We start from the raw sequence: 17,161 nt of genomic DNA, 5'->3' as shown, positions 1-17,161 counted from the left end.
AACTTCCTCTGTCATGTGCTCCTGCCATGGTGTTCTGCCCAAGCATACACATCTTAGCTACTACATCTCTACTGTTGTCACAAAATGCCATGACGAAAGCAATTTAAGGGAGAAAGAGTGTATTCTGGCTTAAAACTCAAACTATCTTCCATCATGGTGGGGAGGTCTAAATGGGATGAGACTGAGGGCCCCATTCCTCCTGTCAAGAAGCAGAAGGGAATGAATGCTTGCTTGCTAATAGTGAGCTCATTTTCTCTATTTTTATTCAGCCCTGGATCCCCTGACTATGGAATGGTCCCACCCACAATTAAGATGGAACCCTACTTTAATTAATGTCAAGCTAATATTCCACAGACATGCTGAGAAGTTCAGCTTGCAAGTTCTAGAGTCTATGTCACTAACCATCATAGGGGCCATGCACCCAAAGGATTGAACCTTCTAAAACCTTGTGACAATTAACCCTCCTTTTAGGCTGTTTCCTCATGTATTTCACAGTCATGGATGGGAAGACTAGTGAATATATGAGTAATTTTGGAGCAGGTTTTTCCAGCTGATAATTTAAGTGTCTCCTAGGTCCTTATCCTGAACGAAAAGAATCAGTAATCCCATGAGTGGGTTTCCATTATTTTGCACTTTAACTTTGAAGGTAACTTAAATGCAAGAATCACTAATAGTACCCTTATGTAAGGAGAGAACAAGACAATAGAAGGAGATGTAATCACTACAGAATGAGCCTACAACAGGAAACTGGTGCCTTCTTCATCAGTAACTGGGGGCCCGTCTTATTTTGTCATTCATTTTCCTCATGAATAATTTATATATAATAACCATTTGGCTTTTGAATCAAGTCTTCCAAATGAGGAAAAACTACTCTCAGAGTGAGCTCGGCCAATTGGGACATTTCTATATTTTAAATCTTCATTCCTTGGTTCTTTACAAAGCTTCTCAAGCACCCACATGTCCCACTGCACTGCTGAAACAGTTTATGGAGTTTCAGTTATTACAAAGGTTGTGCAAGCAGACACAGGCAGCTTGACTGAGAAGATAAAACACAGACAGGGAACCCCTGGAGCTATTGGTTTCTAGGGTCTTCTAGGCAGCAGGAGGTGGCCTAGGAGAAGCCTTTTGGAGTAAGAGCATCTCCTGCCAGAAGGAGGCTTTTGCCCTAAATCAAGATAATGGCTTACTGGAATGCCTACTAGAACACCAGGTACAGAAAGCAGATAGCAGTGCACTTCTTGGGACAGTGGTAATATCGAGCCTATGACTTGGGTCACTGACTGCAGTCGGCACCCTGAAGACCAAGGCTAGAGCCAGTGCAGAAGCAAGGGATTCCTTCAGAAACAAACAGTTCAAATTCTTATGTCATCATCGCCCTCAACACAGGACTCAAGTCCAAGAACTAAGAAACTGTAGAGGGTAGAGGTTAAGAGAAAACAGTAGCTGGCCACCAAATGACACACCGTCTAATGATCTGAATACTTTGTATTCAGGTATGAAATTATCAAAGAATATATTAATAATAACAATCAAAATAAATAAAGTAGAATAAAAATAAGTCATGTCAACTACTTTCTCTTGGCTCTACCACATAGATAAAGTCCAGCATTCAGCATATCTCCCAAGGTGTTGGCACTCCCACATGCAAACAGGCAGATGATGATAGTGTCAAAGGGAAGAACAAACCAGGCAAGGAAACGTGAAAGTCACCACCAACAAAGCGTGTGTAAAAAGAGTAAGATGTCAGGGTTGGATTATACTGACAGAGCTGAGACAAGGCCCACAAAAAGCATGAGACAGACAGTGGGATTCCTTAACAACTAGCAAACTACAGAGACCAGTGACCAGGAAACTACGAGGGATCTGTCTGCAACTCAAGAGAAGTAACACAGCCCGATCATAATCACATAGGCCTTTGGGAAATGACTGAAATTCTCACAACGTATCCAAGTTTGGAAGGAGAGATGGGGGAATGGAAGGGAGTGACTGGGACCTTTTCCTTGACATGGCCTGCAAGTCTCCAAGCCACACATACTCTTCATCCTGTTTTGTTTCCAGAGAGAAGCTGGAGAGAGTTAAAGGGGGAATGGATTCCTAGATCACCTTCTGAGCATGGAGAATGGGGCCTGGTAGGATGCAGGCTGCCTGCTAGGCACATGGGTGGCTGTGTTTGACAGAGCTGGCGAGGCTTGGGCTCTGTTTAGATACTGCTGCCCACAAATAGCATAGTCATTCAGACGGTCAAAACAGGCTGTCAGTCTTGCTTGACAACAATCTTGACAACACTGGATAGTTAGGTCAAAAAGGACCTCTAAATAGTCACTAGAGAAGAGAGGACAAAGTGCTGTTCTGGGTAATAACTCAGGCAAGTGTCACTTCAGATGCCATCTGTCCACTGGCATTACTCAACATTTTTTTATTTTTTATTTGCTTTGCCTAAGCCTGATTTCAGAGATATCTTGTAATAGGTCCTTTTTAATCAATAGAATCTTACTCTACTTTCCCCATATGTGCACAGACTGTTACATATTCAACAGAAGAAAGAAAACCGCGGCTTTATCCTTTACCTCCTGACATAGATAAATGGCATCTATTAATACTTCAAAGTACATGGTACACCTATATTCTTACAAAGCCCAAAAAGCAGTTGAAAAAAAATTGAAGTAATCTTGTTTATTTCAGCAAATTGGCATTCATGTGGGAGTCTCTAAAATATTTGAAGAACTTTAAAACTTTGAGAAAATCAAAAAGCATCAATCTTCGCATGTCAGAAACCACCAGTTTGGTTAGAGCTGTATTTGTCTCAACTGTTCATTCTACAGCATCCTCATGATGAAGAACGGGGAAGTATCTAATGAATTCAAAGCCATACATGAACATGTATGTATGTGTGTGTATGTATGTATGTATGTATGTATGTATGTTTGTATGTATTGAAGCCTGTCACCAGAGTGCCCAAGCATTATTTCAGTCCAAAGTCAGTATTATTATGACCTGCAGATCATGTTACCTGCCCAGTTTCTATGCTTCCAAAAATCATTCAGGGGTCCTCTGGCTCTACCCAGCTAAGCAGTATCAACCTATTGAGATCAAACAAGTCAGATCTATAGGGGAACCTATAAACTCTGAGTATCAACATAAGAGGTGTTAGAAGTGATATAAACTACAGAGTCTTGTTATCTGAGGTTCAGTTTTCTAAGGAAAGATTCTTACCATAAATTCATCCAATAGAAGGGACTAGAGGGCACAATGACAATGGATGGAATGTTCACAGCATCAATAAATAGTAATTGCTAAGACTTCATCACTGTTTGGGTACTGCTGTAATAACGTCGGGCTGAATGAAGCCTCTGTAACATCTCTGTTCTGTCTGTAGAGAAGCATTTCTGAAACATTTCACTTGGTATTGTTTCAGAAGTAAAAAGCTCTTTCAAAAGTAGAAAGCCCACGCTCCTCTCTGCTGAGCTGCACATGAGAAGAGAGGAGCTCTGAAGGTACTGTCTCTTGCTTGACTAGGCTACAGACCAACAGTGTTGAGATGGTAGCTTTCTCGAAGCACATACATCCCACCGAAGACCAACCTCACTAAAGTTATTCACTTAAATGCTACACGAAAACCATCTTATGTTACAGGTAAAGGGGCTGCTCACACTTTTGTCTTTATACTGGTAAGAGAAATTCATAGCTGTGAGCTGCAGCACAGCAGGGTTAGAACTTGAGATCTAGAGCCAAGCCTGGCACCGAGGGCGTACAGTGTCACTGATGGTGTGACCTAGGCGAGCTCATCTCTCGGGCCCTTATCTTTAGATAAGGAAGACCATCATTAATGTTCATCCAGTTGTGATTTTGTGACACTAAATAATATTTTGAACAGTGTCTGACACACACCTAAAATGCTTGGGTCTAGAAGTGTTTGAGATTTCTTCACACTGGAATGTCTGGATTATGTGCATTTATGACATAATAAGATAATACACGGGCTTAATTACGTTTTCATTGTTATGAAAATGCACCATGGCCACTTGGGCAGGAAAGGGTTTATTTCATCATACATTTCCAGGTAACAAACAGTCTGTCATACTGAGAGGAGAGTAAAGATAGGGACTCAAGCAGGACGGGAACCTGGAAGCAGGAACTGATGCAGAAGCCATGGAGGAACACAGATTACTGACCTGCTCCCATAGTTGCTCAGGGGTGGTACCACCCAGTGGGCTTGGCATTCCTACAGCAATCATCAATCAAGAAACAACAGGCTTGCCAGAAGGCCAATGTAATGAGTGACTTTTCTAAATTAAGGTTCCTTCTACTAAAATGACTCAAGCTTGTGTCAAGTTAACAACAACAACAACAACAACAACAAAAAAAAAACAGCCAGTACCTATGGAATGAGATATCTTAGGGATGGGTCCATGTATTAAACATATAATTCATTGTGTTTTAGATAGACTTTATACACCCTGATAATTTTCACAATCTATTTACCGCACCTACACTGTGACTATTGCCTGTGACACCAGGCAGTCAGTCCCATCTCTCTTTCATGCCCATCCTACAGATATGGGGAGCATTTAAGATTTAGAATTCTGTTTTTTTTTAATTGTATATTTTTATTTACATTTCAAATGTTATCCCCTTTCCTGGTTTCCCGTACATAAACCCTCTTCCCATTCCCCCTCCCCCTTCTTCTATGAGGGTATTTTCCCACTCATCCACCTACCCCTTCCCACCTCCCTTCCCTGACATCACCCTATACTGGGTGGAGGTCGAGCCTTGGCAGGACCAAGAGCCTCTCCTCCCATTGGTGCTCAACAAGGCCATCCTCTGCTACATATGCAGCTGGAGCTATGGGTCTGTCCATGTGTATTCTCTGGATGGTGGTTTAGTCCCAGGGAGCTCTGGTTGGTTGATATTGCTGTTCTTATGGGGTTGCAAACCCCTTCAGCTCCTTCAATACTTTTTCTAACTCCTCCAATGGGGACCCCATTCTCAGTTCAACGGTTGGCCTCCAGCGTCCACTTCTGTATTTGTCCTGCTCTGGCTGTGCCTCTCAGGAGACAGCTATTATCAGGCTCCTGCCAGCAAGCATTCATGGCATCAGCAATGTCTGGATTTGGTGGTTGTATGCATATGAACTGAATCCTGAGATGGGGCAATCTCTGGATGGTCTTTGCTTCAGTCTCCGTACTTCCTTCAAACTTTGTCTCCATATTTCTGCCTATAAACATTTTTGTTCCCCTTTTAAGAAGAACTAAAGCATCTACACTTTGGTAATCCTTCTTGAGCTTCATTGGTCTGTGGATTGTACCTTGGGTAATTTGAGTTTTTGCGTTAATATCCACTTATCAGTGAGTGCATACCATGTGTGGTTTTTTGTGACTGGGTTACCTCACTCAGGATGGTATTTTCTAGTTCCATCCATTTGCCTATGAATTTTATAACATCATTGTTTTTAATAGCTGAGTAGTACTCCATTGCGTAAATGTACCACACTTTCTGTATCCATTCCTCTGTTGAAGGGCATCTGGGTTCTTTCCAGCTTCTGGCTATTATAAATAAGGCTGCTATGAGCATTGTGGAGCATGTGTCCTTGTTATAGGTTGGGGCATCTTTTGGGTATATGCCCAAGAGTGGTATAGCTGGATCCTCAGGTAGTTCAATGTCCAATTTTCTGAGGAATCTCCAGACTGATTCCAGAATGGTTGTACCAGCTTGCAATCCCACCAACAATGGAGGAGTGTTCCTCTTTCTCCACATCCTCGCCAGCATCTGCTGTCACCTGAGGTTTTGATCTTAGCCATTCTGACTGATATGTGGTGATATCTCAGGATTGTTTTGATTTGCATTTCCCTGATGACTAAGGATGTTGAACATTTCTGTAGGTACTTCTCACCCATTCGATATTCCTCAGCTAAGAATTATTTGTTTAGCTCTGTAACCCATTTTAATAGGGTTATTTGATTCTCTGGAGTCTAACTTCTTTGCGTATATGAAAGTAAAGATGTTCAGCTTGTCTTATTACTAGGGGTCAGCACAACTTCTGAAAAGTATATTTTTGGCTTCCAGGGCCATATGTGTTCTTGTACCATAGTTTTTATGCTTTGTTTAAGAACAGATATTACTCAGCCTTTTATTCTCTGGCTCTAAGGGCTGTGCTCCCAAACTCCTAAGTATGATTAAACTATGTTCCATATAGTAAAGCTCAGGGCAGTAGAGCTGTTATCAACTACCGTGAGGTGGCTTACCCATAGCTGCGTACTTGTGAGCTATCAGTTATATAAATGCATATATATATGCACACAAGTGCATGTGTACACACACACACATATGTTTTCCATGGCTGTTTTTGCTAGCAGTAAAAACTGGAGCTCAATTGAAAATGGAGAAACAATTTAAGGCTAGTGACATTTTTCCTTCCAGGAGCCAAAGGAGAAGTTCGAATTTCACAATACGCTTCTGTGGAAGTCATTCTAACTTATTCTGTATCTCCTGTTAGAGGCATCTGATAAATGAAAATTGAGGCAAAATAAGTGCTCTGGGAAGGACCTTATTGTTCCTCAACTAGTAAATTCTGGAAATACAATGGTGGGAGGGCACCAGCGAGGAACAGTATGGCCCTCACAAATACCACAGTGTCTTAAAGGGAAGTGCTCTGGATGCTGGACATTTTCTAAAGAAAAAGGAGCTAAAACTCCAAGAAAGCCTACCTCAGTGGTCACAGGGACTTGGTGACATTGACGTCCAAGACCATGTTTTAAAGACCAGCACGTGAATGTACTGAAACTTCCAGTGATAGACTGTGACACATTACGCTGATAAACAACAGGAGGCCAACTGATAAAAGGGTGCACTCGGGCTGCAGGCAAGGGTGGTGGAGGCAGAATGGGCTTCCTTTCCAGATGATGAAAATGTTATAGAACTATATGGTGGCGGTGGTGATTATACAACACTAAAGCGTAATAAAGAACACTCAATTTGCTCATTGAAACAGTGTTATGGAAAGCAAATTCCATAGTAACTTTAAGAGATGACGCAGGAACTGGAAAACTCATTTTGAGAGACTTCTGGGTTTGTTTGACTGTATTCTTCTGCACTTCTTATGCGGAACGGGGTGTAACTCCACTTTGAGCTAATAACATAAAATATACCTAAGACAGGAGACTAGGCCAATATCACCACAGATTGACTGACAGCCAGCAGCAGCAACTCCATGATGATATTTAAATGAGAGTTGGTGTACAGGACTCATCCCTCACAACTGATAACAACTGATAACTGCAAGTTGAGATAACACAATTTAGGGACACTGGGTGCCTTTAGACTGCCATCTGAGACACAGCTCCAACTGAAGCCACTCTTGGACTATTTTTGTGATAGTCCATCTGAATAACAAGTCCTTTCCTTCACTCTGACAACACGGAAGCCAGCTTTCTGGGCCTGTCCAAATGTTACTCAAAGGGCCGGGTCTCCCAGCATTTGGACAGCTCCCTCTCTGGACAGTGTTTGCTTCGTTACTGGTGTGTTGTTGCAGTAAACAATTTCCCTTTACTTCTGTCTGTATTTTCATATATGCTTTTTGCCTGATTTTTCTTATTCTATTTCTCTAGCTCTGAATTATAGTAAACCTGTTAACCCAGGGACCATTTTTATTTCATTTTGCCTGTCATTTGATTAGCCAATGAAAAGATTGCTTCCCTTGTAAAAACTATACTTACTGAGGGTACGAGGAAAATTATATCGCATTTATTGATTCAGGGCAACCTCTTTTCTCTAGTGGTAACCAGGGACAAATCTGGACTCAACATTCTCATGCCTCACAAATCTTTGTCCCTGTATACAGCTCATGTGAGGTGGAGAAGCACTGAGTTTTTCATGCTCTCCCATGGGACCACTCATACCTTAGTGTCCACTTGAAGAACCTGAGCATCTTGGCCCCATGAGCATTTTTGCCTCAGTGTCTTTGAGACTGGCTCCTCGGTGACAGGACCTACTGAGACCTGCCTGGCCATACTTTGACCCCCAGGGTCTTATTAAATACAATAATCTCCTGAGAAGCTAAAACATCCATGTTATTGTTTGCTGAGCACAAGTCAGGACCTTTGAGCACCTCCATGGACTCTTCAGTATGCAACGTGGCTTGGCACTCAAAGCTACCTACCATCCTTGCCAAACTGAGAAACACAAAATTCTCATTCCAGTTTTCTCCCTGGATCTAAGGCTATGGCATGAAAATGCCAGCTGTTAGCATGCATGCACGTGTGTTCGTGCACACACACAGAGATTCCTCCCACATCCTCTGCACCTGAGACACACATATACATATACCCTTCCCTCACAGATGCACACACCCCTTCCCCTAACAGACACACATCCATACACACTCCATACACACACCCTTCCTCACACACACACAGACACAGACACAGACACAGACACAGACACACACACACACACACACACACACACACACACACACAGAGAGAGAGAGAGAGAGAGAGAGAGAGAGAGAGAGAGAGAGAGAGATATGTTGGCATATATACACACACCCTCTATGCTTGTTAGGTTTGAGCCTCACTATGAGACAATGTAGTGAAGAGACTTAGTGAATATTGAGGGGTAGGGAGAGATTCACGAGCAAGCTGCTTAAGAAGGCAGGAAGCACAGCCCACCAGTAGATGAATGCCCCTTCTCCTAGATCTAGGATGGTGGGATATTAAAGTTACTGATGGACTGTAATCCTATAGCCACACTTTCCAGTGGCAGCACAATCATCTGGAGAGCAAATCAGAACACTAGAACATGGCCCTCTGATTCAGAAGGGCTGAGGCTGGGGCTGGGGCTGGGGCTGGGGCTGGGGCTGGGGCTGGGGCTGGGGCTGGGGCTGGGGCTGGGGCTGGGGCTGGGGCTGGAGCTGGGGCTGGACATGACTTAGAAGCCCTGTGGGAGCTTCTAGAGCTTTGGGAGCCACTAGTCTATACTCTGTAACCATATGAAACCATACAAAGCAGCACTGTAATGTTCTGGGGTATCGTTCAGTGGTAGAACATTTTCCAAGAATACACAATAGACCCTGGGCATACCATACCCAAACTAACAAAAACTACCTTATGAAAGACTTTTAACATGGGGTGCTGTGAAAGCAAGTGAGAGCTCTCTAGAGTCACAGATGCCAATTTACCCCCAGATGCCTTTTCTTGTTCTGCCTTGGTGAATTCATGTGCAAGCTGATAGAGAAGGGAGTTCCATTTGTCTACTTGTATGCTGTAGACTGTTTTTCACTGTGAGAGCTTGAAAATTGGTGACTTGGGGTTTAAATCTACTTGCATAGTATTCCAATTCGTTTCAAACTCCAACTGCCAGAATGCCGGGAAGTCTGTTAAGACTTTCCTAGACTCAATAAAGTTTCTCATTATTAGGCAAGGAGGGCGTCTGAGAATCAGCATTTTTCGAAGACCCTGGCTAAAGCTGAGTCTGACTCCTTCAAGCTCCTCAGTGCTTGAACATTCACACAGGAACTACACTGAGGTCTTTGAGGTTATGGAGGATGTTAGCAGAGCCAACAGAAGGAAGTGAGAGCCTGCTTTTGTTTTCCCAGTAAAACAAAAAGTAAATCCCTTCCTTCTCCAGCAACCTCTGTAGTTAGTCAACATAATCCAAGGGCAAGCCAAATACCTCTAACAGTCAACTCGGTTTCTTAAAACGGTATTTTATTGCCTGCAATAAATCACACACCCTACTATCATTTTTCTACCCCCAAAAAGAACACCGCTTACTGCTTTTCATAATGTGATTTGGGCAATATTTAGCCAAGTGCTTGTTTGGTAGCTTAGTCACAAAGTATAATTTACAAACCTCGCCAAGTATTTACAACCTGAAGAAAGTATAATGAGTGGGATGGAAATTGCCCGAACTCAGCTCCAATCTCTGCATTTCGAACCTCACAATAAGAGCTTATTTCTGTAATCAAAGGAAAATTCGAGTTGCTATAAAATGGCAGATTTATTTGTAGAAACACTGAATGAGGACTGAGCTTGAGCCTGGCGCACGGCGCACTGACTGGGGCTTCGGGCGGCTGTGCGGTGCCAGCTGTAACTTAATGAAAGACATCGGAACTCCTGTTTGCTGGAGACTGAAACCCTTCTGAGCTAGCTACCTTCTGAGAGACAGGCAGACAGACAGACAGACAGACAGACAGACAGACAGACAAACAAACCAGAGTTGGTTTTCTAACTAAATAAGTTGCTGTAAGCTTGCTAATGAGTGGTTTGCATATCCTATGATAAAATGATAAGCAAAGGGATGGAGATGGTTCAGGGAGGGGGAACAAAAAGCTTTATTACAGTTTATTGGAAAATGGGCCGAAGCTTTCAGTATGAGGTTGCTTCTTCTTGAGTGGGTCTAGCTACCTGTTGGAGAAGACACACCTTTTACCCAACAGCACACTGGGGCTGGGGGGTAAAGACAGTAGTAATTGGTTAGCAATTCTTTTTTAACAGAGGGCTTTTCAGGAGAGGAAAGGAAAGCAACATTTTCTAACTGGAAGAACAGGAAGTATTTGGATAAGCAGGATATAATGATCCAGATTGGGAGGAGGCCAAGAGAACAGCGTCGAAACTTCCAGTCCTGTCATGGACTCTTAGTGGCAGCAATCTCATTACATCCTGAAAAATGACTCTAAAAATAACACCCCAGGATTAGAGATCACTCTGTTCCCCTTGGACCACCATCAAATCACATTTTCTCAACCTGCCTGTCAAGTACCATTTTCCTAGCTCCTCCTCAGCTAATGTGTATAAAATCAAAGTGTAAAACACCGAGGTGATGTAGTGCCCCCCTTACCCCTTATTTCACTTCCAATGGTGTTAGTGGCTCATGTCTGAAAATATTAAATGAAAATGGATGAAGCAAGCTATGCATAAGTGATACCTTGCACACCCTCTGGTAAGCAGAATCAAAGCCCATATTGTCCGTTCTATGCAGCTGGGATCTGAATCACCCCCTTTAACAGTGGGTCCACAGTAAACGTAACTCCCTCTTGTTAGTCACTCAGAGCGTCCTCATTATCAGATGGGCTGTGCTCAGGTCGTCCCTATTGTACTCAATAATGTCTTCACCCTTAATTGTACCGAAGTTGGCAATTCTATCATAATCTATTGTCCATAATTCATTATGCATTGTGACCTCCTTTAACATAAATTAAACTTTATCAGTTGTCTTTACAGGAAGAAGAAAAATGGAGAAGTGCACATAGAGCTTGGTACTGTTTGTGGTTTCAGGCATTCGCTGTGGGACATTGGAACCCATTGCCCCATAATTAGGGCAAGACTGCTGTACACCTTAACACCTTATAGTATATTAACCACCTTATATTATATCTAGAGAAGAAGAGATGTAAACAGCTTTGGCCAGGGCCACAGCACAGAAGAGTGGCAGTAAGCAGCAACTGTGCTCGGAATATACTGAGGGGATGGAACTAGTATGATATAATGGGTTAGGATATGTTGGCACGGTCAGCATAGCTGTCTTCAGTAAACATGCATTTATTAAGCACTTTCAGAAGGCTGGAAACTGTTCTGGAAAGCAGGATGATTGGGGGAAGGCTGACGTGTGGAGAGAGTACAGGTAGTAAATAGTCTAGCAGGCACGGGAAGAGAACTAGGAAAAACAACAGGGAAACAAAACAAAACAAACAAACATACATGAAACCTCCCTTTACAATAGGGGAAAGAGCAAACCGCCAGCATATCCTCAGAGATCTGACAGAAACACGGCTGAGGGAAATGGAGGTGAAGGCAGGCAGGGAAGAAGATGAGGCTGGATTTCACAGAGACTTGGAAGCCTTAGAGGATCCCAGGTGATGAAAGCCCCCGATCTGAAGGGGCTTATCTTCAGCTGCTATTCTGAGAACGGACTGTAAGAGGCAAGGTTGGATGAAGACACACACACACACACACACACACACACACACACACACACACACACGAGAGAGAGAGAGAGAGAGAGAGAGAGAGAGAGAGAGAGAGAGAGAGAGAGAGGAGAAGAGAAGAGGAAATAGAAACAGCTTCAGCCAGGATCACAGCACAGAAGAGTGGCAGTGAGAAGCAACTGTGCTCTGAATATATTGAGGAGATGGAACTTGAATAATATGAGGGATGGTTTGGGGATGTGAGAGGGAGGTGCGGGTGGTCTTGACAGAGCAGCTGAGAGGAGGACTGCAGGTGAGAAGCGTGGCTACCAACCTGTATAGGATACCATATTAGGGAGAAGTGGAGTCAAGAGCAAACCTAAGTAAGTGGCGAGAGGCAAGGCTAGTTTGTTTGCACAGCACTGAGAGCATCTGGAGACAGCACACACTGAGCTTCCAGGATGGCTTATATAAGACTTTCGTCTCTGGAAAAAACACAATCACATTCTCACAGGCAAAGGACTAGAAAATACTTTATAAGGATTTGCAACCTGAACTTGGAGAAATTCGAATCATCTGGATTTTACTGACTCACCAAACAGCCACGTAGACGAGGCACACGCACGTACACGTGCATACACACTCACTCTCATACACACACACACACACTCTCTCTCTCTCTCTCTCACACACACACACACACACACACGCACACACACACACACACACACACACACACACACACACACACACACACAATTGGAGACTCTCCTTGAAAACAATATGCAAGACTTGCTCAGAGCCAGATAATTTCTCTTGAGTTAAATTTGGCCCTTCTGGAGTCTGGGTTAAGATAAAGTTGGTTTCGGCTAAACGTTTGGAGAACTGAATTCTTCAGGGCAGTCGGACTGCTCTGTGGCATAATAGACCAGGACTTATGAGAAGACTCAAGCATTTCAATAATCAAATGCAACACTAGAAACCCTCTTCCTGTCTCCCTCCTTGGTTAGAGAAAGCAATGCCGAATGCTCCTAAGACGATCAAAGCCCATGGATACCCAAACACTGAACTCAATTTCGAGGCCGCACACTGATGTAGGTAGTAAATTCTTCTGTCCCAAACTTGAAGGCTTACAAATGAAACACTTATATTAATTCCCAAGCCTGTTTATGCCCATTATAATAAAACATTACATAAACAAATGAAACATTCTAGTGAAAGGAAAAAGACCTGTTGCTATTAGAGTGGAATATTCTAGAGCTTTCTTTTTAAGGGTGGGTTGCTATTTGTTTCTTCCAAATGCTCTCTGTGCGCTAGTTCACATAGGACTAGACAAGCAGTAGATTAGGGGAAGTCACAGAGCTATGAAATGTGGGCTTACTTGCAGCCTGTTGCACACATGTCCTCAATGTCCGGGGTATATATTAAAAGCTTCATGATATCCCATCAACAGACCACACGGAAAGTCTGCAGCTCGGCCATTGAAAGAATGGCCAGCAAGTGTGTACTTGCTTACGGCCAAAGCACTCAAGATCTCCACATAGTAATTTAAAAACCATTTCTGTGTCGTTACTGGCTTTTGTAATGAACTCCCCAGGAATACCTTCCATATAGGCTAACTGGGCCATTAGCACAGCTTGTGATCCCATAATTTGAGGGACCTCAGTCCACGTGACTGGTACCACTGGGTCCCATCCACCTCCCCAGGTATTCTACTCTGCTTTTCTCACTGACCTGAGTTGATTGATGAATTCTTCCATCTTTTTGATCTAATCCAATCACACTTACATTTCATGTAAATTCTCTCACTTCCTGGCCTGTATAATCTGTTGGGATCCATCTATCCAGAATTAGGAATAAAATGGTAACATAGAAAGTACTGTCAATACTAAAGGTGGTAAAAGTCCTGATGCTGACTAATACTAGCTTTTAAGCATTGACAACAAGATATCATTACCCATCTACATGCATATTCACTTAAAACATTCAGGGAAAACTATTACTCTTAGTTAGAAAAACAGGGTATTTAATGTTGTCAGCCAGCCCTCATCAGCCAGAAGGACGTGATGTAATAACAGACTCTCCAGTCTGGACAATGAGATTCATTATTTGTACATTATACCATTAGAGAAATATTAAAAAAATAAAGACCTTTTTTCTTCTAAGTAACGGTTCCGAGAAGCTAAAATATTTTCCCTCGAAAATAGTAGGGTTAAATATCTGTGAGTTTGAACTGAAAATCAGGACAGAATTATTGATAGTCGTTATTTTCTAGGAAATAAAGCTTTTCTTAATGTAACTGCTACTAAGAGAAAAAAGACAGTTGAAGTTTGTCTTTGAGGGCGTACTGCCCACCTTATTAACTTAGTCATGTGTGCGTATTCCAGAAGGAGATTCTTGAACACAATAGACCAAGATTGGCAGCAATCAAATTAAAGGAAACGAATCACTGAGATTTGTTGATTTGAGCCATCTTCCCAGGACCTTACCTGCTCACTCGGGACATAAGGTAATGTAGCCAGTACCGAGGAGGGAAGGCAGACAGCCTGAGTTTAAGGCTGGGCTTCGGCCTAACTTGCTGTGTGGTCTTTTGAGTTTACCATCATGTCTGAGAGATAAGACAGTAGGAGGCTCCTCCTGAGTTCCTCCTCCCCTCCTAGCTCACACTCTGACTTTGGGATCATCACAGCTGACAGGAGGATGGGATGAGCAGCTTGTTTTCAAAGCAGCAACTCCTGCAACCCTCATAGTCCTATGGCGAGTGTTTTTATGCAAGTCTCAATTTACAGAAGGAAAAAAGAGGTGAGACACAGAAGAGTAAATACGGTGCCTATGTTCCCAGGCTGAGAAGGAAAGGCTCAGCTAATCAGAGTCCTAGAGCAGAGTCTTGAGTTTAGAAGGAATCATGGTGCTTTTTCCAACAGGAGTTGATGTTAGACAGGACAACAAAGTTTACCTTATTTTTGCAAAATTTCAAGTATCCAAACATCTGTATCTGAATAGCAAGTCATTCTCTTCAGTTAGCCAGAATGGATACCCCAGATTCAGTGTTGCTATGGCAAACAGTGATGAGAAAGACCTTTGCGGCAAATATGCAAGCCTGAACTGTGGATGCAGCAACACTATTTGTCTAGATCAAGGTCAATAATCCATTCAAATCAGACTCCCATCTGAGCAGAGAAAACTTCAGAGGCCTGTAAAAGCGGTCCTCCCAAACTGAGATGACATGGAACAATGGCACAAAACCTACAGAGCCACTTCCGCAAGGACAGAGCAAAGGCTGTCCTTGGAGGGCCCATGCCTGGCTCTAAAGACGAAAAGCAACAGCTTCTGAAATTTCAGTGCACACGTGTGTGTGTGTGTGTGTGTGTGTGTGTGTGTGTGTGTGTGTGTTCGTTCCTGTGTGCTCATGTGCACACACATACACACTCACACACGAGTCACCTGGAAGTTATTGTTACAAATGCAGGTTCTGCATCAGTGCATCTGGTGGTCTGGGACTAGTGTGTAAGGATATCTCGGGTAAGGCCAGTACTTCGAGAATGAGGGCCATGCCATGCAGGTGATGTTGAGTGAGCCCTGTGGTCCCAGAGTGAGCAAAACTCAATTCTGCCTCCTGTTAGACCCAGAGCTCATGCTTGTGCTGGTCCTGTTTGCCCTCCTGATCTTAGCTGGTGAGTATCCTTCTTCCTACATGACCCAGCACCTCTGCTGACATCTTTCTTACTAAACCTATGCTGTGCTTCTAATTATGAAACTAATGGAAACTGAAAGACCTCTCCTTTCCCAAACCCAGGTCTCTATAATAGAAGAGAAAAGGCTTGGTCTCCTTCCTATAGATTATGTATGTTTGGAAGTCAAGTTGGGAAGATTAAAGTCTGAAGCTTTTTTTCACCAAAATCTCTTAGAGACTAGCTTGCTAGGGCAATAGTTTAATAATCCATAATGGGCATCTGAATAAAAGATGGGTCTTAACTCAATACTTCAAACAGTTTACTGAGGAAAAGAGTCTGTGATTTGTGAAGCAACTGGGTTTACACTGTTCAATATGGTAGCCATTGGGTATCATAGCTACTTTGTACTTTTAATTTGCAGGTCTAATTTGAAAACATACACTACAGGTCAAACATCATGAACAGGTGAATGTAAACTATACTACTAGGAAATTTTATGCTTATAGCATACTAAAACAACAATGTTCAGGATATGTTGGGTTAAATACCATATTTTATACCCATGTTGGTCTCTGGCACTGAGGGTAAAACCCAGAATATTGTACATGCTTGGTATAGTCTCCACTACTGAGCCACTCACTACCTTTTTATATTTTTATACCATTTTTTTGATACTAGAACCTTACCCATGCCATGCTTGCTCTTTCCCACCCAGCTATTCCTAAATCATATACATGGTTAACATTCTGTTTCTTGTGGGCAGAACTGACCAAGATATTTGATACTCAAACTGTGGTTCTTGGAGTTTAACAGAAAAGGAATCTCTTGTCTTCTAACTCTGACCTATTGATCTCAGGGATACCTAGGCACACTCAAGTTATAGAAGGCCTGAGCTAGCTTTCTAATGACATACCATGCCAGGTATTCAGGGGTTGACCTCTAAGAGCGATAAGGGATGCAGGCATTCTGGTTGCTGAATTTTCTATACAAATATGCCAGCAGAGCAGTGGACTTTTAAAAGATTAAAATGATCATACAATTCTCAATTTCACATTTAAAGTTATAGTGAACGTTAAAAAGCTGTGCATGCGCACACACAACATGTACTTATTGGGGAGGGAGGCCGTTGGGATGTTACCTTAGTTATTTCTGGGTTTTCAGCCACCATGTAAGTGAAGCCAATATTCACCAGATCCGTGCCGCTGCAGACACACAATATCCGCCCTTCCAGATCATTTTCAGATTTTCCAACAGACTCGAGAGCAGCCAGGATTTTGGGATCCTTGTCGGTGTATAAAAATAGGAAAAAAATATGTTAGGTCGCAGAGTGAGTGTAGAGAAAAATGCGGTGGAAAGAAAGCACACTTTGTGTAAAAATATACCTAAAGGGAAATGGTCCGTGCTGCATTTCAAACCCCAGGGAAGTAGCATTAGTCTAACATGATAAAACCAGCATTACAGTGCACAATAAACAGCTTCAGAACAGCATTATACTTAAAAAAAAAAAAAACACCTTGGCTCAATAGTCTTTTGTGTAGATCTTCTTAAAATAAATCTCAATTATTTGTTTTGATGTCATGTATGT

General features: G+C 42.6%; 1 protein-coding gene across 51 annotated transcripts in view; it reads right to left on the bottom strand.

The window, feature by feature from the left end:
* The window catches only part of Plcb4 (phospholipase C, beta 4), a 359,160-nt gene that overhangs the window by 88,488 nt on the left and 253,511 nt on the right, over window positions 1-17,161 (bottom strand). For all 51 annotated transcript variants that reach the window (XM_087648851.1, XM_087648887.1, XM_087648845.1 and 48 more), the window contains 1 exon segment: window positions 16,715-16,858. In XM_087648851.1, coding sequence (XP_087504977.1) covers window positions 16,715-16,858 — 144 coding nt within the window.

Source organism: Rattus norvegicus, chromosome 3, assembly GCF_021556685.1.
Source record: "Rattus norvegicus strain SHRSP/BbbUtx chromosome 3, alternate assembly SHRSP_T2T, whole genome shotgun sequence".
NCBI lineage: Eukaryota > Metazoa > Chordata > Mammalia > Rodentia > Muridae > Rattus > Rattus norvegicus.
This window is presented reverse-complemented; position numbering and strand designations above follow the sequence as displayed.